The sequence below is a fragment of the Labeo rohita genome, chromosome 22, assembly GCF_022985175.1.
Source record: "Labeo rohita strain BAU-BD-2019 chromosome 22, IGBB_LRoh.1.0, whole genome shotgun sequence".
Lineage (NCBI taxonomy): Eukaryota > Metazoa > Chordata > Actinopteri > Cypriniformes > Cyprinidae > Labeo > Labeo rohita.
This window is the reverse complement of record NC_066890.1, coordinates 10,294,387-10,314,353: the sequence shown is the minus strand read 5'-3', so window position 1 is coordinate 10,314,353 and position 19,967 is coordinate 10,294,387. Positions and strand designations below refer to the sequence as shown.

Genomic DNA, 19,967 nt, shown 5'->3' with positions numbered 1-19,967 from the left:
TTTAGGCTTAACTTTCCCATTTCAACAAGGCAACAAGGCTAATTTTCCAAACATTCTGTAATTTATGTTTGGAGCTTCGTAATCATGATGCAACATCGGCTTTTTACTATGTCAGTATGATTTTTCTTTTTACAGCAGGGCTTTTAACTTGCAAAATGAAGGCAAAATGATATAAAAATTACATATGCATATTGTTCTAAATGTAGTATCATTTTTAAGCAATGTTTTTGGCATAAGTATGCATTTTTTCTATAAAATATAAATTGTTTTATTGCTGTCCCCTGATTTCATGTCAGCCCTGTTACAATCAAAAAACCCTTGTAAAATAATGTACATTTAAGTGACATCACTTCTATCATCTCTCACCCTGGATTCCAACACTTAAAACACAAGCATGTTTCTCTCACTCCTCTATAAGGTTTTATTTTGGTTGATTTATGAGGCTTGACTGAGGGGGGCCATCATGCAATGTCAATCCTGTTACCGTTTTTAAAATGTAAAATGTCTTACATTTAATATAATCAATTTCTGCAAGTAAAATCCTTTCCAAGTGTAAAGTATGTGCTTATGTGAACTTGACTATAAGCTAGCAATTAGCAAATTTGTTTGAAGTCATCAAACCTGTTACTGTCAACTGTTACTTTTTATAGTAACACGTGGGTAACAGTGATGACATTGATTAGCTTTTTAAAGATTGTGTAAAATTCAAACATTTTAAAGGTCACTCTCGGTATATTATTGAGCTAATGCCTATATCATTCAGTGGCATGTGATTTCTAATTAAACTATAGTATCTAATAATGTTACAAATGTCAGTAACAGGGTTGACAAAAATACCAAAACACAGAAAAATAGTCATAAAATAGTCAATTACATAGCCTGAGATGACACAATGCAATTTCTTTTCATTTCTAGGTGTTTTCATTTCATGGATATTTCAAAAATATTGATTTAAACTTATTTTATTTTTCAAATTTTCCAAGTGGAAAAGGCACCGATTTCGTGGAATGACCCACTAATTTGGTCAAAAACAGCATTTTTTTCCCATGGCATTTTACAAAAAATGTGTGGTATTCACATATAAAATCCTGCACTTGTCATAACCATTCCATTTAATGTACACATCTTGTCATGGCCCAAAACCTTCAGACATTAGAATAAAAATAATCTACAAAAAGTAACTTATCCATTGCAGTAAACACGTTTTCAACAGTATTTCACATCAGTCGCATTTTAATTGTTTCCTGAGATCATTTAAAACTATAAAGCAATAACCACACAATGTAAAACACAATTAAATCTCTTGATTTATCTTCACAATACACATGTCTCAGAGTTGTTCATAGCCTTGGGTACGGCGTTCTCGGACAAGCACATACGTCAGAATGGCAACGAGGCAAATGGCCGCAGCTACAGCGCCCAGAATTATGGGGATCATGCGTTTGTTGTAATCATCCCAGCACTCAACCTCTGAAATCAAGACGTGAGAAATCATAAGTAAACAGTTGAACAGAATATATGTGTGTTTAGATGTATCCATAAGTTAAAAAGCATATCTACAGTCTACAGTGTGAAATGTATGTACCTTTTCCAAACGCTCCATTAACCAGATCAAAGGCTTGAATCTGCAGTGGCACCAGTTTGACTCTGAAGTAGCTTGCCATTATCAGAGTTGTCTGAGACTTGCATTGGAAGCTTTGGCCATTTTTTGCTTTGAATAGCTTGTCGTTACTTACAACTCCTACGTAGGTTTTATCTGTAGATTCAATTTGGAAAATGTACTTAGAAGTGAAGTTTTATGGTAAAATACATTCTCTTAACCCAATTTATTGTTCATTAACTACTATGTAAGTATGGCATTCATGGGTTTATCTCCTGCAAATGTGTAAACAGTGAGTCACCTCCTAGTCATCATTTACACAAAAACAAAACAAAAAAAAAAGTGCACAAAGACTCTGTCTGCGTTAATGTTTTTTGCATTTGTAGACACTCACATTCTGGGTGTGTTAAGGCATCAGTTTTTGCCGCATTTCTTTAGTATGTGTAAAGACGCACAGTTTTACAGTGTTTCAAAGCAGATTTTTCTCTAGGTCTACACACATATTGCAGCATTGCTTTACCGATAAATAAAAAACACCTGCAAATTAAAAAAACATTCTCAGTGGTATAACAGTACTCGTGCTGCAAATACTCATAAGGTGCCAAAATAAAGAAACAAGCTGTAAATACTCGCAACACACAGACCACATCGGAAATATTTAAAGGGCACCTGTTATGCAAAAGTCACTTTTACATGTTGTTTCAACATAAATGTGTGTTGGAAAACAAAAACAACACAGTAAACTTTTTATGTGTTTTGGTCATTTATTTACATTTTGAGGGCCTGAAAACCTAAATTTTTTAAAATTATGGAAGGCCGACAGGGTCAAAACTCTTTAAACGGAATGTGTGAAATTTGACTGTGTCAGCACACACTCTCTGTGTTAACGCAGCAATTTTGCACGTTTCTTTTGCATTTGTAGACACTCACATTCTGGTTGTGTTAGCGCATCAGTTTTTGCCGCATTTCTTTAATATGTATAAAGATGCACAGTTTTACAGTGTTTGAAGATGTAATACTTTTTAAAGCAGATTTTTCTTTATGTCTACCCACATATTGCAGCATTGCTTTACTAAAACACCTGCAAATTACGAAAACATCCTCAATAGTTTAACAATACACATGCTGCAAATACTCACAGACACACACAGTCCACATCAGAAATATTTAGGCACCTATTATGCAAAAGTCACTTTTACATGTTGTTTGGACATAAACGTGTGTTGGAAAACAAACAAACAAAAAAAAAAACAGTAAACTTTTTATGTGTTTTGGTCATTTATTTAAATTTTGAGGGCCTGAAAATGCAAATTTTTGAAAACTTTGGAGGCTGACAGGGTCAAAACTCTTTAAACCGAATATGTGAAATTTGTGTGTCAGCACACACTCTCTGTCTGTGTTAACGCAGCAATTTTATGTCTAGACACTCACATTCTGGCTGTTAACGCATCAGTTTTTGCTTTAGTGTTCTCATTTCTTTAGTGTATGTAAAGATACGTAAACAGTTTTACAGTGTTTGTAATACTTTTTAAAGCAGATTTTTTTCTAGGTCTACCCACATATTGCAGCATTGCTTTACTGAAAAACAGAAAAAAAACACCTGCAAATTAAGAATACGGGGACCAAATAAAAAAACAAGCTGTAATTCAGAAATGTTTAAAGCGCACATATTATGCAAAATTCACTTTTACATGTTGTTTGAACATAAATGTGTGTTGGCAGTGTGTGTACACAACCATTCTATTATGATAAAAATCCACCCGCTCCTCTTTTGTTTAATCCCCATAAATGAAACACCTGCAAATTAAGAAAGGCAGGGAGCAGCAGCTCATTTGCATTTAAAGGGACATGCACTAAAACAGTGTGTTTCTGCTTCCACTCAAAATAGACATTTTCAAAATGATATAATAAATGATCAGTGGGGTATTTTGAGCTGAAACTTCACAGACACATTTTGGGGACACCTGAGATTTATATTACATCTTGTAAAAAGGGGCATAATAGGTGAATGAAATGCATTGTAACACACAGTGCTATTCTATGTGGTGACATAATTTCAACTTAAACAGGAAGACAGGGCGGGCCCCCCTTTTTAAAATAGCCAGTAGTGTTTCATTTACAGTCGTGGCCAACAATATTGGCAACATCTTGCAATTCTATCAGAAAATTGTTGCAAATGTTTTGGTAGTCACATGTTTTTTTTTTTTTTTTTTGTTTGTTTGTTTGTTTGTTTGTTTGTTTGCATTGGAACAAAAAAAAAAAAAACAGAGAAGAAAAGTCAAATCTGATACAATTCTGCACAGAACCCAAAAATGCACTGGACAAAGTTATTGGCACCTTTAACTTAATATTTGGTAGCACCCCTTTGAAAAAAATAACTGAAATCAATCGCTTCCTGTAACCATGAATGAGTTTCTTGCACCTTTCTACTGGAATTTTGGACCACTCTTCTTTTACAAACTGCTCCAGGTCATTCAGATTTGAAGGATGTCTTCTCCCAACTGCTGTTTTGAGATCTCTCCACAGGTGCTCAATGGGATTCAGATCTGGACTCATTGCTGGCCATTTCACAACTCTCCAGTGCTTTGTTTGTAACCATTTCTATGTGCTTTTTGAACTGTGTTTTGGATCATTGTCCTGCTGGAAAACCCATGACCTCTGGTGGAGACGCAGCTTTCCGATAATGGCCACTACATTGCGCCCCAAAATTCTTTGGTAATCATCAGATTTCATGATACTGTTCACACAGTCAAGGCATCCAGTGCCAGAAGCAGCAAAGCAACCCCAAAACATCTTTGAACCTCCACCATGTTTGACTGTAGGGACTGTGTAAACAGTCTGTAAACAGTGTCATGATGTCCTTTACCAACAAGCTCTACTTTTGTACATGTGTCCACAGTACATCCTCCCAGAAGGATTGTGGTTTTGTCACATAAGTTTTGGCAAACTCCAGTCTTACTTTTTTATGCCTTTGTGTCAGCAATGGTGTCCCCCTGGGTCTCCTACCATAGCGTCCCTTTTTATTCAGATGTGAGCTAACACTGTTGTACCTTGTGTCTGCAGATCAGCTTGAATTTGTTTGGAAGATAATTGGGGTTCGTTATTCACCATTCGAACAATCATTCGTTGTAATTTTCTGTCCATGTCCAGGGAGGTTAGCTACAGTGCCATGGGCTGTAAACCTCTTGATGATATTGCACACAGTGGACACAGGATCATTAAGATCTCTGGAGATGGACTTGTAGCCTTAAGATTGGCATGTTTTTCCACATTTTTTTCTCTCAAATCCAGACAACTTTTTACACTTCTTTTTTTTCTCCATGCTCAGTGTGACACACAACACAAAGGTGGAGTCAAATTTTCTGCATTTTAACTTGTTGCAAGTGTGATTACTATATTGCCCACATCTGTTACTTGCCACAGGTGTGTGTAAATACAAATTACAGGAGCATCATATGCTTGAAAAGCAATTATTTCTTACAATTTTGCCAATAATTTTGTCCAGTCCATTTCTGAGTTCTGTGTGAAGTTTTATCAAGTTTGACTTTTCTTCTGTTTTTTTTTTTTTTTGTGTGTGTTGTTGCAGTGCAAACAAAAACAATGAGCATGTGAATACCAAAACATTTGCAATTGGAACAATTGAGAGAAGTGTTGCATTTTCTGACAGAATTGCAAGGGTGCTGATATGTTTGGCCATGACTGTACATCTGCTCAGGCTAGAGCTCAGTAAAGTCGCATTTGACAGCTTATGACAGCCACAGTCTAATTGATTACCACCTACATTCAGTGATGATAATCATGCTGAGGCTGTGTAGTTTTAAGTGTTTAATAGATGCTGACTCACGCATATGATCCGCTCCATGCTATCGCGTCTCTGGACCAGATAAGGTCTGGAGTAGACTGTGCATGCTGACATGGTTCATGTGATACCAAAAAACGCCAAAAAACATTTGATTTCATGGGGACTTTTAAAGGAACCACAATGAGTGACAAACCTGCTTATACTGTAAATGTCTACTCTAAAAGGTTCGATTTTTGTTCATATGTTGATCATATGATTCCTCAGCTTTTTTGGTTATTATTAGCCTAAGTATGTTGATGGAATAAACAATTACTGTAACTGTAAAACGTTATGTAAGCTGGCTAACCTTTCACAACTTCCCTTAACCATGGAAATTAACCATGGTTTTACAAAGAAAAAAACAGTTACTAGAGTTCAACAACTGTGGTTATACAAATAGTATTCAATACACTAAAAACATGGTTACTTCTACTACTGTTTTATTAAAGTAAAAGTGTACTAGTGACCATGTTTTTTTGTATTGTCTACCATTTGTATAACCACAGTTTTACTACAGATATCATGATTAAACTAACAGATTCTCACTCTCACACACTGACACTTGGTCAGGACACCTTGACGTCACTTTTTGACACACAGGGTACTCCTCTAGTTTCGTTTTTTGACGTACAGGGTCTTCCATTGCTTTAAATTAGAAACCTTTGGCGTCAATATGCTGACGTGAAAGGCACTGGTAATTTTATTGTCATGATTAAATTGCATATTGGAAATCATTTTGCCATTATTGCATATATGTTGGGATGTGTGTTTTTTTTTCAATGTAAACAGTCAAAACTAATTTATTTACATTACACTATTTACACATTTATGAGCACGTAACCAAACCCCTTTCCTTAAACCTAACCATTTGTCAATAAAACACAGGATGTAACAGGAAGATACAACTACAGTCACAATTTATTTAAAAAGTACTAATATCCCAAGTCTTTTGAGTCAAAATGATTCATTTTTTAAGAGGAATAGATGTGATCATTGTCTTTATCCACTGAAAAGCTCATCCTGTGTGCAGTCTATGGACCAATTTAAAAACTGCAGTCAGAACAAGCATTACATCAACTTTGGTTGTGAAATGCCACTGGCTCTTGTGTGTCTCATGACCAAGGAGTATCTTCTTGAATATGATATGTGTGGGAGTGAGATTATTTTCAGTGATTAAAACCTTATGATTTACTGTGTTTCTCGCATTAAGATATCTGAGCAATTTGTTTGTAATACTTTTATACTGCTTTTTATGGTCAGTTTTTGCAGTAAATACCTGTCCCTGTAGTTTTATTTGCCTGTTGCGTGTTTTATATTGTTCAGAGGTGGGTATGTTTAGCGTAGGAGTGGGGTAGGTGCTTCAAAATATCTGTGAAACTGTAAATTTATATAAAATGATTTCTATTTGTAAAAATGCATGCAAACCATTAAATGCAATGAAGCATTTATTTATTTATTTATTTATTTTTGTATGTTTTTGTTTTTTAAAGTAACAACAAAGCGGCCAGCGGAAGACTGATCTTAGTCTGTTTGATCAATTTTGCCTTCTCAAATCATCGCGACTTGCCTAAAATAAAATATCTATAAAACAGTTAAAGTTAAAAACAATGTTAGTTTAAACATTAAACCTAGATAAATGTGGGCTATTAGGCGCATATCCAATCATTTGTGTGGAGAGTCAAAGCTAAAGCACACGGAGAACATGGAGGCGCCAGCGCGATCACTTGCATTTTTTTTTTTTACGGTGGAAACCATTTTTAATATTCCGTCATTTTTGCTGATAAAACTAAGAATAATGCATCATTCCAAACTGTAAAGGGTTTACTTTTATTTGTGTGCACTCACAATATCAGCAAAATGTTGCAAACAGTGCTTCTAAAATAAAGACAATAAACATGATGTGCTTCAGTCGTCTGAACAGGAGCGCTTCACTGAAACTCAGCGAATACGTACCTCACAGACATGATACATATATCTATAGAAAGTTTTAAATTATAACTTAACTAAATAAAGCAAATCGAAAACAATAACTATTTCATTATATAATCTATAAAGACGCATTTTTCTCTAAATGCGCCTCCAAAGAGGAGATTGCGACACTGACTCAGAAAAAACTAGTTTATTAATGAATAATTCAAAAATCTCCTTACTATTTCTCCCCTACATATTCATGGTAATAAAACTTTTGCCGGTGCTTTGTAGCAAGCTTTAGCCTATTGTGTGCGCTTGAATGCGGAACTGAAGGCGGGTTTGCTGCTACTGCTGACGGAGACACTAAACGTTGTCCAAAAAGGATGTCTAAATGTCTGAAATAAGAAGCCCTTCCTGCGTCTCAACTATGACGTGAAAATTGGCCCGAAGCCCCGCCCTAGGGGCGTAAAAAAAAGCAGGGCTCTACCGGGACATATCAACCAGTAGCCTAATTTCATTGCCAGTAACTGACAGTAAAGTTACGGAATGAATAGTATGCGATTTATGACAAAATAGTCCCACAACTGATCGTTCATTTTGTTTCACCTTTAGTAACAGCGAATCAAAACGGATACATTTCACGTGACACGGAAAAAAGACACAGAAAATCAGAAAATCAGAGCGCACATTTGGTAAAAATGAAAGGCTGTCAACTGACACTTAAAACGGGAAGCATCGCCAGATTCAAGAGTCAAAAGCTCATCCACAGTTAGTAAACCTTGGCAACCTCTTTAAGTTATTCTTGACTGTGCTGTATTGACTGCTTTGGTGCGTTGCAATACGGTAGAGCACTGTTTTGATGCTTATCCAAAAAAGATTTTTGCTTTTGCTTTTTTTCCCCCATTTTTGTCTTGCTCCCCCTGACTCAAGAGTCAAATGTTGCCCATGATGGTAACCATGTGTTTTTGGTTTTATTTGTGGTAAAACCATGGTTAATTTTTTCTAAGTGTCTTGTTGCAGTATATATGTGCTACTTGCAGTACTTCTGTATTTGGTTGTGTTGCAAGTACAGTATTTGCAGCGTGTTTCTGTATTTGGTCATGTTGTGAGTATTTGCAGAACTTGCAAAACTGATTAAGATGTTTTCTTAATTTGCTGGTGCTTTTTCTATTTGCGTGTGTTAAGTTGCAGCACTTTGAGCTCTTTTAGCCACCGTAGATATCTGCTGTGCTAATATGTATGTGCATACCAGTGTACCATGACATGTAACATCCTTCAAAAATAAGCATGAAGAGTGATCTTTGTGTACGTATGCATTGTGTCACATATGCAAATATACACTGTAAAAAACAAAAAACACAATTTGTTGAGTCAGCTTAAAATAATTTGTTACCCTGCTGCCTTAAAATTTTAAGTTCAGTCAACTAAAATAAGTCTAGTCAACTTGAAATGTTAAGTTGTACTAAGTAACAACTTAGATATTTGTGTTTGTTAAACTTAAAAGCTGGGTAAGTAACCCAGCTGCCTTAAAATTTTAAGTTGAATCAACTCAAATATCTAAGTTGTCACTTAGCATAACTTAAAATTTCAAGTTAAATAAACTTTTTTGGAGTTGACTGAACTTGAAATTTTAAGGCAGCCAGGTAACAAATTATTTTAAGTTGACTCAACAAATTGTTTTTTACAGTGTAGTCTCAAATACAACCATTTTATTGGCTGCTGTGCGTGTTGTCACATTAACATGGAAAAACAATGTGTGTTGACATGGTCAAATTTCACGCATTCCTTGTAAAGACTTTTGACCTCGTCCACTTTCCATAGTAAACCTTATACCATCATGTTCTCTGTGCAAACTACAAAAGCATGAATTTGTAAAAACAGTGATGTCATGCACAAGCATATTATGTGTTCAGTCTATTGCTATTTGCGCAAGCGCGTAGTGTTTCTTTACAAAGTGATATCGCCACCTACTAGCCTGGCATGAATAATACAGCATTTTTAGTTGTTTTTGTAGGTCTTTTGTAGGAGTCAACTTAGAATAATTTGTTACCCACCTGCCTTAAAATTTTTCAGTTCAGTCAACTCAAAAAAAGTTTATTCAACTTGAAATGTTAAGTTAGGCTAAGTGACAACTTAGATATTTGAGTTGATTTAGATTAAAATTTGAAGGCAGCTGGGTTACTTACGCAGCTTTTAAGTTTAACAAACACAAATATCAAAGTTGTCACTTAATACAACTTAACAGTTGACTAAACTTATTTGAGTTGACTGAACTTAAAACTTTAAGGAGGTTAACAAATTATTTTAAGCTGACTCAACGAGTTGTGTTTTATTTTTTTCACAATGTAGACCAATTTAGAGTAGACGTCACAGTTACGTCACTTGCAGTTGTGCGTGCATAAGTGGTTGCAGAGAAACACTGGTAACAAGTAGAGGTAAATGGGTAAAATCCATGGAATAAGAGAAAAAAACATTTTTTGTGCCTTTTGATGTCAGAATCGGAATGCAAATAAATTTTTATAGAATACTGTCATCAAAGACGCCATTTGAAGCTAAACGCAGATATTTAAACTGACACACTATGGATTAAAACTGCTGATTACTCTGCTTTTAAAGCATAAATTTGATTCAAACAATAGGTCTACATAATTTTCACATATGCTGTTCATAGGGGACGTATTGTATTCTAATGTTTACAAACCTATAACTGGTCCATAATTTGGAATAGTTTTAACAGTGTTGTTGACTGTACGAGAAACTTTTCAACGACGCAAAGGAAAAACTTTTGTTTTTAGTTTATTGTCGTCATGTAAATGTGTGTTCAAATCCATCAATCTTTTTCCAGCTCAACCAATAGCAAGAGTTTGGGGCGTGGCTGCAGTAGCAGGCTGAGCCAGAGGCTGTTTAGCCGGTTTGGGACCATAGCTGATGCGATACTTTGGAAAGATACATTTGAAGGCTTGCCAAAATACACAGAGACAGACAACAGTGTATAAGAAGGGAAAACACTGGATGTGTTTTCACAAGAAGAAGGAATTTGATGGAACATTTGGGTTTCAATCGAGACGCCGAGTTTCTTCTCGACAGGTAAGCAACACATGTTATTGCCAGATAAAATATTTTAATGATAAGAATAATCGTGAGAGCTTGATACGTGTATTTGCAAAGGTTGTAATGAAATTTATACTTACTCTGGCAATTTTTACAAGGGGCAACAGGTCTCAGAAGAGCTTTGACAGTGCTTACATAGGAAACATCGCCTTCCTGGAAGTGTGGGGAAACATTGCATTGCATTTTTCATTAAAGATGTTTGTTTTGTACATGTTTAACCTTAAAGAGTAAACTTATTATAGAGATAAAAACTACTATAGGTACCTTAATGAAAGTGAACTCCAGATGTCCACCATCAAAATCCAGGGAGAAAATAGACTTTTGGCTCCCACAGTATCCTGTGACTTGTAGTGCGCCGGGATTCAAGTTGAAGTAATAGTTCTTCTGGAATACAAGTGTGGAATACAGTGTTCAGTGTAGATTAGCATCATGTTAGTATGCCATACAAGCTGAAAATCTTTAAAAATTGTAATGTAAAATTAACAATATAAAGCTCGTTCTGATCTAAATCAAGACACCCAAATTTGGTATGACTGCACAGAATTTGTAGGCATAGCAGAAGAGAAAAATTTCAACACGTTTGACCTTATTCTTTGAGCGTACTGAGTGCATGCACACAGTGAAGAAGATATTCCTAGAAACTTAGCATGAAAAAAAGACATGAAACTTTGATCCACTGGCTGTGTTAGAGATTGTAAGAGGGCAGTTTTATCAAACATCACATGAGCAAACATTATAAGAGTCTAAACATCTCCTGTGGCTATTAAAAGTGACTGTTTAAATAAAAGTAAATGACAGCAGTAGAATAGAATCCAGCTCTTGCCTGCCCAGTGGGAATATTTCTTCATTATTATTATTATTTTTTTTATAATTGAAGATGATTTTGTGTATTTGAAAGGTCTCTCTTGTGAAAAAGACATAGCTTTTAGTAAAAATAGTTAATCAATACAATATTTTAAGGCGAGACACTGCAGGAGGATATGGGGTGACCCATACTCGGAATTGTTCTCTGCATTTAACCCATTCAAGTGCACACAAACAGTAGTGAGTAGTGAATGAACAAGCAAGCACGCACACATGCACACACACACCTCCACCTTCAATCCCTGCCGGACCTGGAACTTGAACCTGCAACTTTTTGATTACAAACTCAACTCCCTAACCATTAGGCCACGGCTGCCCATTACCTAATAGTTATTGCCTTACCCAGTTGATTGATTACACTGATAATTGCTAAAAAAAAAAAATTGTATTGTACAAATTTGGCATTGTTTAATACATCTAAAACGAAACAAAAGTTCTAAAACAAAATTATAAACATTGGATGAAGTCAGCTTAAAAATTCTTGGTACATTTTTCTGACATATTAGAGTCAAAAGTTTTTACAGGGTGAATTTTGGGTCATTTTCAACTTGAGAGTTAATTTTTGGGTAATTTTTGTCACTCCATAATTCAGAAAAACAGAGAAAACAATATATTTTCACAAGTTTGACGGAAATAAAATGTATATAATCAAGCTAATTATATATGAACACATCCCTCTATAAAACCCTTCAGGATATACACAGGAATAAAAATGTAAAGTTAAAGGAATAAAAATGTAAAGTTTGGTGTGTTTAAGTGCTAGTCAGCCAGTCATTTTTTTTTTTTTTTAATTGAGATTTGTACATCATCTGAAAGCTAAATATATAAGCTTTCCATTGATGTATGGTTTGTTAGGATAGAAAACATTTGGCTGAGATACAATTATTTGAAAATCTATAATCTGAGGGTGCAAAAAAATCAAAATATTGAGAAAATCGCCTTTAAAGGACCAAATAAAGTTCTTAGCAATGCATATTACTAATCAAAGATTAAGTTTTGATATATTTACGGTAGAAAATTTACAGAATATGATCTTTACTTAATATCCTAATGATTTTTGGCATAAAAGAAAAATCGATCATTTTGACCCATGCAATGTATTTTTGGCTATTTCTACAAATATACCCATGTGATTTATGACTGGTTTTGTCATGATTTTGTGAAACGGCCTTTAAAAATAAGTATGCAATTAAAATCTATTAGACAAATAGATAAAGTGCTATAAAAGAAACACTCAAAAGTGTTTTTTTGGATGTTTTCTTTCCGCTAGGCTGTAAAAAATACTTTTTTAAAAGCTTAAAATCTCAAACTGTTTTTGCCTACAGTGTCTACTCTTAAAACAATACGTACGTGTAAACTGAATGTAACGTTTTCAGACACTTAAATGAAAAAGCATTAATTTATATTAAAATCATTTAGATGAACTTTCAAGTGTTTTTGTCTTACCCACTTAAGTAGGCCTTAAGTACACCTTAAGTAATACTTTTAATGTATTTTCTATTGAAATCGATATGTTGAGTATTTAAATATGTACCTAGCTACAATGGCATAGTGATGGCTACAATTTTGTACATTTAAAATGTATTAACTTTAAATGCATTATCAAATAAGACATTAAAGTTAAAATGACTTGTGCTTTAGTAAAATAAAGTGTGCGTTAGTATGTTAGTCGACACATCAAAATAAGTGCACTTCTTTATAGCAAAAGATGCACTTGTGAATAAAATATGAATTTAAGTGCTCTTGTTAAAAGTGTACTTAAGTGTGTTAAGAAAGTCATGAGTGTCTGTCTTTAAGTGGCCTTTTATTTTATTAATATTATATTATCTGCATGTAGTGTTTTAAAAACAAACATGAGATTTGAGGTTTACTATAAGTGCACATGCACTATTACTTTCTCATAAGGGATTACTCACTAAAAAGAGTTTTTAGCTTTTAGTTTTTAGTAAAATATTAAGGATGTGCACTCTTGAGGATGCTGTCCCAGTGCAAAGCTCGTGCCCATAAGTTCTGCATATTTTTTTCTGCCAGTGCAGTGAGCCGTTGACCATGTTGGTGGTAAACCAAGTGAGTTCTCACCCCCAGTTAGAACTTGCTGAGGAGTTAAATAAAAATGCTGATAAAATAACAAGCTTACTTTGTTTTCTCTGACCACATACTCCACTCCCAAACTGGCCCGCACACACACTTTGCCCTGAGGGTTCTTCAAGGTGCACTCAATCTTAGGCGGCACTGTTTCTTTGGGCTGGAGAACGGGTCTCTTGGACAGACTGGTAATGGTAGGATCACTGCTGATGATGGCAGGAACTTTACCTACCGAAGCTGAATGGTGTAGAGGGTTTGAGGCTAGAGAGCTTCCTGTAAGCACACAACAACGGGGGGCTTTAACACCACGTCATAAAGTGTTAACCAACACAGAGCTACCAGGACCAATTATTAATGTTGTTAAACTGACTCAGTGTTGCGATGTTCTGGTTTCTCAGAAATGAGTCTAGAACTTACTAGAACATTCAAAAAAACCCTACATTTCTACTCATAAATTCATTATAAATCATCATTTATAAGAATATATGCAACATTTGTTGGATTATTTCTGTTTAAAATCACTATTTGATTTAAATGAAAGGCAAATCAACTCACCTAGCCATTGCATGGAAGACAGCAGAAGAAGCAGAGCGATGTGGAAACTCGTGTGAGTCATTTTGAGAAAGCGTCTCTCGTTTTTCAGGGCAGTTGCTCTTATGCTATCAGCTCTGAAGCGGCGGTAAAATAATGCACATGTGGTTGTGAAGGAGGACACTTGTGATGAGGTGCTGTCAGCAATTGTCTGACATCAGGAAGCGTGTTAGCCAAGCCCACTATTAGTAAACCAAGTAATGATATGTGTAATAACTCTGCATTGGTGTAAGTTCAGATAAAGAGTTGCATTTCAATCTAGACAATTAAAAAGTAGTGGCACAGTGGTGGAGTTGAGTTTGGACATTCATCAGTTTTGAGATCTTGTCCAAAATTTAGTGCCACCAGTTAGTCAGTTGTCACTAATATTTGCCATACTTTTTCCTTGGCGCAAAATGCATTCAGTGCCTCAAAGGGTTCAATGTCATGACTAACGCAAGACATTTAAACATCGAGATTTTTTTGTCAATTACTAATAACTTCAATTTTCGTGGAGCTTCACTTCACAAAACTGAAAACATAAGAGCATTTATCATAAACAGTACTTTAGGACACAGTGGAATAAAACAGTTTTTTTGCAAGTGTGCATTTACTTGCATTTTGTAATGTGTGAAAGATGCAGATCACTCAGACACGTCCGTTCACACTTTGTGTGCTCTGTTCGCTTTATTTTACTTCCTTTTGGTTGTGTGTGTTTTCAAGTTTCTTGTGCTTTTTCTTTATTTTTTTGTCTTTTTTGAAGTTTAAAATGAGTAGGTGCAATCCATGTTATAGTTTAATTTGAAAATGATCTTATGAGTAATCATATATTTTGAAGAATGCAATATTTTTGTGTTGTTATTGTCCAGATTATTGCTCGAGAACACATAAAATGCAGTTCATTTAAAGACAAAAATGACTTGAATACACTTTAGTGACAAACATGTTTTCATTTTCTGAAGTAAAAGTTAATTATACACTTTTGGTGCCTAAAAGTTAAATAAATAAATAAATAAATAATAAACAGGTAGTCATTTTGATGGCAAAAATGCATTTTTGGATTGAATACACTTTAATGATAAACGTTTTCATTTTCTGAATTAAAAGTTGTTTATACATTTTTGATGCCTAAAAGTAAACAAAACAAACGTTAAATATGTAGATTGCAATTAAAATAAAACAAAACAACAACAACAAAACAGGCAGTCATTCTGATGCCAAAAATGCATTTTTGGATCTTTTTGACCTCTAAATTTATGGAAGAGTACGGAAGAGGATTAGGGCCACGCAATAAAAAAAAAAAAAACAATCTCAAGATTAAAGTCATTAGAATACAAGATTAAACTAAGGTTAAATTTCAAGAAAAAAGTCGAGATTAAATGTTGAGATTAAACTCATTAAATTGCGAGAAAAAAAAAAACGGTAAATTGCAAGAAAAAAGTTACGATTAAATGTTGAGAATAAACTCATTAAACTGCGAGAAAAAAAGTTGTTAATCTGCAAGAAAAAAAAAGTTGTTCATTTATGAGAAAAAAGTCTTAAATTATGAGAAAAAAGTTGTTACATTTAGAGAAAAAAGTTGAAATAAAATTGAGAATAAACACAATTGTGTCATGTTCATTTCAATTTAATGAGTTTAATCTCAACATTTAATATCAAATTTTTTTCTCGAAATTTAATGAGTTTAATCTCGTGCTATAATTGTAACGAGGAGTCAGCGTGATTGGGATCCATGTGCAACTTTATTAGCATCAAACCCATAAACAGACAGATCAGGGCCCGTGCTAGAGGCGTCGACCTCCACAATAAACTCCAGGTCGGGATCTGGATGACGCAGGATGGGAGCAGTAGTGAATCTATTCTTGAGTTCCTGGAACGCCGTGCTGGCAGATGGCGTCCAGGTGAGACGCTGTCTACCTCCTTTGATCATGGTGGTTAATGGAGCGGTGATGGAGCTGAAGTTGCGAATGAACCGGCGGGCGAAGTCTTCTGTAACGAGGAGTCAGCGTGATTGGGATCCATGTGCAACTTTATTAGCGTCAAACTCATAAACAGACAGATCAGGGTCAAACGGGGGCAAACTGAGCAACATAGACAAACCTATAACAGCAACAGAGTCCAGGCGAGAGATCGGGGCAGGCGGCTATCAAACAGAGTAAATCCAAACAAACGAAGCAGGGGTCACAAGGCAGGCGGCAGGCAGACAGAGTTCCAAGACAAACAGGTAGGCAACGGGAGATCAAACAGGAATAAACGCTCAGAAATGTTAGCAATAGCACAACAAGACTTCGCGGGGAGATGAGCGTGACCGTGTTATTTATAGAGCGGGTAATGGCTGCCACCTGTGCCGGTGATCAGCCCCAGGCACGGGGTTATGGGAAAAGGAGTCCAAATAGAAACTAATACTCTGGTGAGGGATCCCTCTGGTGGTGATCGGAGGGAGCCACAGAGACTGAATTCGTGACAGAGCCCCCCTCCCCTGCGAGCGGCTCCTGACGCGAGGAAGCACACGACGCCGAGGCCTTCCACGAGGTCTCGGGGCAGGCCGATCTGGATGGGTATTGTGGAACTCACTTAACAGGCTGGGGTCGAGAATGTCCTCAGCATTCACCCATGATCGTTCCTCCGGGCCATACCCCTCCCAGTCCACTAGATATTGGAGACCTCGGGCCCGGCAACGGGAATCCAGGATTTCGTGTACTTGGTAGGCCTCCTCGCCGTCAATGATGAGTGGAGGGGTACTCTGGTCACCAGCCTCCTCCTGGTCCTCCACTCCTCTCGGACCACCAGCGGGCTTAAGCAAAGAGACATGGAAAGTGGGTGAGATGCGGTAATTGCGTGGAAGAGCCAATTTAAAAGAAACCGGAGTTATTTCTCTAAGAATTTTGAATGGACCCACGTACCTGGGACTGAGCTTCTTGCTCGGGAGCCAAAGGCGAAGATCTCGGGTGGACAGCCATACCCACTGACCAGGACGATAGGCAGGATTGGGTCGTCGGTGCGGCGGACGGCTATTTGGAGGTGGACGTGCGCTTGATCCCAAGTCTCCTCACTTCGCCGGATCCATGAGTCGACGGCCGGGAGCTCGGAGGGTTCGCCGGACCAGGGGAAGAGTGGTGGTTGGAAACCCAGGATGCATTGGAAGGGAGTGAGGTTAGTAGACGGCTTGCGGAGTGAGTTTTGTGCATATTCCGCCCAGAGAAGGTACCGGCTCCAATCGGATTGGTTCTGTTGACAGTAGGATCTGAGGAACCGGGTGAGTTCTTGGTTCAATCTTTCTGCCTGGCCGTTGGACTGCGGATGATAACCAGACGTGAGGCTGACATTAATGTTCAACAGCTTACAGAATGATGACCAGACTCGGGAAGTGAATTGAGGACCACGGTCAGACAGGATATCCTCGGGGAGGCCATAGAACCTGAATACCTGGTTGCACAGTGCCTCCACAGTCTCGAGAGCAGAAGGCAATTTGGGTAGGGGAATGAATCTGCAAGCTTTTGAGAAGCGGTCGATGACTGTGAGGATAGTGGTCTGCCCTGAAGATGGCGGGAGATCTGTGACAAAGTCGATTGCTATGTGAGACCAGGGACGTCGGGGTATCGGAAGTGGCTGGAGGAGGCCGGCAGGGAGTTGGTGAGCAGACTTGGAGCCACAGAGACTGAATTCGTGACAATAATGACTTTAATCTCGAGACGCTTTTTTTTTTTTTTTTTTAATTGCGTGACCCTAATCCTCTTCCGTACTAAATGGACTGAATGACAAATATGTTTTCATTTTCTAAATTAAAAGTTATTTATATGTTTTTTGAAAAAAACAAACAAAAAAAAACAACATTAAATGTGTAGACCGCAATTAAAAACAAACAAACAAAACAGGTAAACATTTTCATGGCAAAAATGTGTTTTTGGATCTTTTTGACCTCTAAATGGACTGAATACACAGTAATGACAAATATGTTTTCATTTTTTCTGAATTAAAAGTTATTTATACGTTTTTGGTGCCTAAAAGTAAAAAAACAAACAAAACATGTTAAATATGTAGATTACAATTTAAAAAATTAAATAAAAGAAAAAATGGTAGTCATTCTGATCTTTTTGACCTCTGAATGGACATCTGTACGTCTTACACAATGAGCATTCCTCTTAAAAGGTCCTTAAAGACAACTTTTAATATTTAGAATATTTTGCTTGAAATTCCTTTCCCATTTTTAGCGACACACATGAGCAAAACAGGAAAAGGACAAATTATCAATATTTCAGAAATGTTAAATGTAGTGCTGGGGAAAGTTACCTTTAAAGGGGTCATCGGATGCCCATTTTCCACAAGCTGATATGATTCTTTATGGTCTTAATGAAAAGTCTATAAAATACTTTGGTTAAAAATTCTCAGTGGCTGTGTAAAACAACACCCTTTTTACCTTTTTCAACCAATTCTGATGGATTGTTCCTTTAAATGCAAATGAGCTCTGCTCGCCCCGCCCCTCTCTTCTCTCTGTGGAGTGACGAGATCCAAGAGATTGTTTACTTTAGCTGCATTTAGCGCGTTTAGAGCTATTAATTTGCACGTTATTAGGAACACAATATTGTGTTACTCGCTTATTGCATTACTTAGTTACTTTTTTATGGAAAGTAATGCATTGCGTTACTTTTGTGTTACTTTTTGTCACCTGAGCTGTGCTTGCTTATTTGTTTTTAATAACAAAAAACCCGAAAGTTATACTTTTTACAACTGTAACAGCCTTTCATACCAAAAAAAAAAAAAAAAAAAAATGAATAAGCTGCAGGCTGAAAAACAGGAAAACTGCCAGTGAATAAATGGGAAAACTAACTTGCGTTACTTATTTGAAAACGTAACTCAGATATTTTCTTGTACACTTAAAAGTATGTGTACCTTTACTAGTTCTGTCTGTTTACTAATCTGTTTATGTAACACGTGTTACTTGTAATGAGTTACCCCTAACATTAGTTAAATGTGTTTCTGTATAAATGATACTTAATTTAAAATGTATTAAATATAAAACTCTCCAAAGCACATATTATAGCACATAATATATTCAATATATATCACACGCATTTCTGAGAACATCCAGTTAATGTTTTTTTTTTTTCCAGAGTAAATAAAGGTGACTGCTTTTGCATAGAAAAACATAGTTTAAGTGTAATTATTGTCTTGTTAAATATAATATGATAATTTTTAGTTAAGTTAATTTAAGTTGTATTAAGCTGTATTTAAGTTAATTAATAGAGCTTGTTTATTTATTTTAAGAAATGTTGATTAAAACTTTTAACCATTTTACATTGTTAATTAAAATTAGACATTTTAAATGTATTAAATTATTTATTTATTAGTAAATCATCATCAGTATGTTGAAGAACTAACTCTGTAGACACTGAATTGGGCAAAACACACAACACAGGTCAAAGGTAGAGGGACAAAGTATGGCCTTAAATACACACTGCTGCTTTTGTCAATTTACTTAACGCAACTTTGCATTCTAACACTGCTAAATGCTGCGTGTTTGTCTCTGTTATGAAGCACTGGACTTTAAAATATTTCACGTAACTTACACTAACATGAAAACTTGAAACAACCAGTGTAATAAATAAGAAAAAAAAACAGTAAATATTGTAACCAATAATCTATTTGTAGACAAACTGGACTTGCAAACAGTTTATTTTTACCTGATAGCCAATGTTTGAGTCCAGAACACATAAAACGTTCTGGATTGATCTTCTGAAACAGACTGTCTACCAAAATAAACTGTTAAAACTGTGATCTGCTGTTAATTTGTGCACCATCATGTCAAGGTCTCAGTGAAGGTCTCTCACCATTGGTTTGGAGCAGAGATTCAAAGAACTGTGCATGTTGTGGAGAGCATCTCAGATGAGTAAACATTTGCATTACATCTGCCGAATACCTCCTCACCATATTTGGACAGCTGGAGATACAGACACAGAACTGAGCTTTCTAAAAGTGAGTAAATCA

The 19,967-nt window shown here is 36.0% G+C and overlaps 1 protein-coding gene across 1 annotated transcript; it reads right to left on the bottom strand.

Moving 5' to 3' along the window:
* Positions 1-946: 946 nt before the first annotated feature.
* On the bottom strand, positions 947-19,804 carry LOC127153893 (lysosome-associated membrane glycoprotein 3). Its single transcript, XM_051095172.1, has 7 exons — positions 19,664-19,804; positions 13,968-14,185; positions 13,465-13,685; positions 10,728-10,847; positions 10,544-10,616; positions 1,586-1,756; positions 947-1,470 (listed from the first exon to the last, which is right to left on the bottom strand). Exons 2-7 carry the CDS (start codon positions 14,026-14,028, stop codon positions 1,331-1,333), a joined length of 786 nt encoding a protein of 261 aa, XP_050951129.1. The 5' UTR covers positions 14,029-14,185; positions 19,664-19,804; the 3' UTR covers positions 947-1,330.
* Positions 19,805-19,967: the final 163 nt, after the last annotated feature.

What these genes read in the sequence shown, in the direction of transcription:
- LOC127153893 (XM_051095172.1), bottom strand. Translation starts at nt 14,028, where the DNA reads ATGACTCACACGAGTTTCCACATCGCTCTGCTTCTTCTGCTGTCTTCC. An exon ending in TGGAGTTCACTTTCATTAAG is followed by an intron (nt 10,617 to 10,727) that starts GTACCTATAGTA and finishes CCACACTTCCAG; the next exon opens with GAAGGCGATGTTTCCTATGT. An exon ending in CCCTTGTAAAAATTGCCAGA is followed by an intron (nt 1,757 to 10,543) that starts GTAAGTATAAAT and finishes TTGAATCTACAG; the next exon opens with ATAAAACCTACGTAGGAGTT.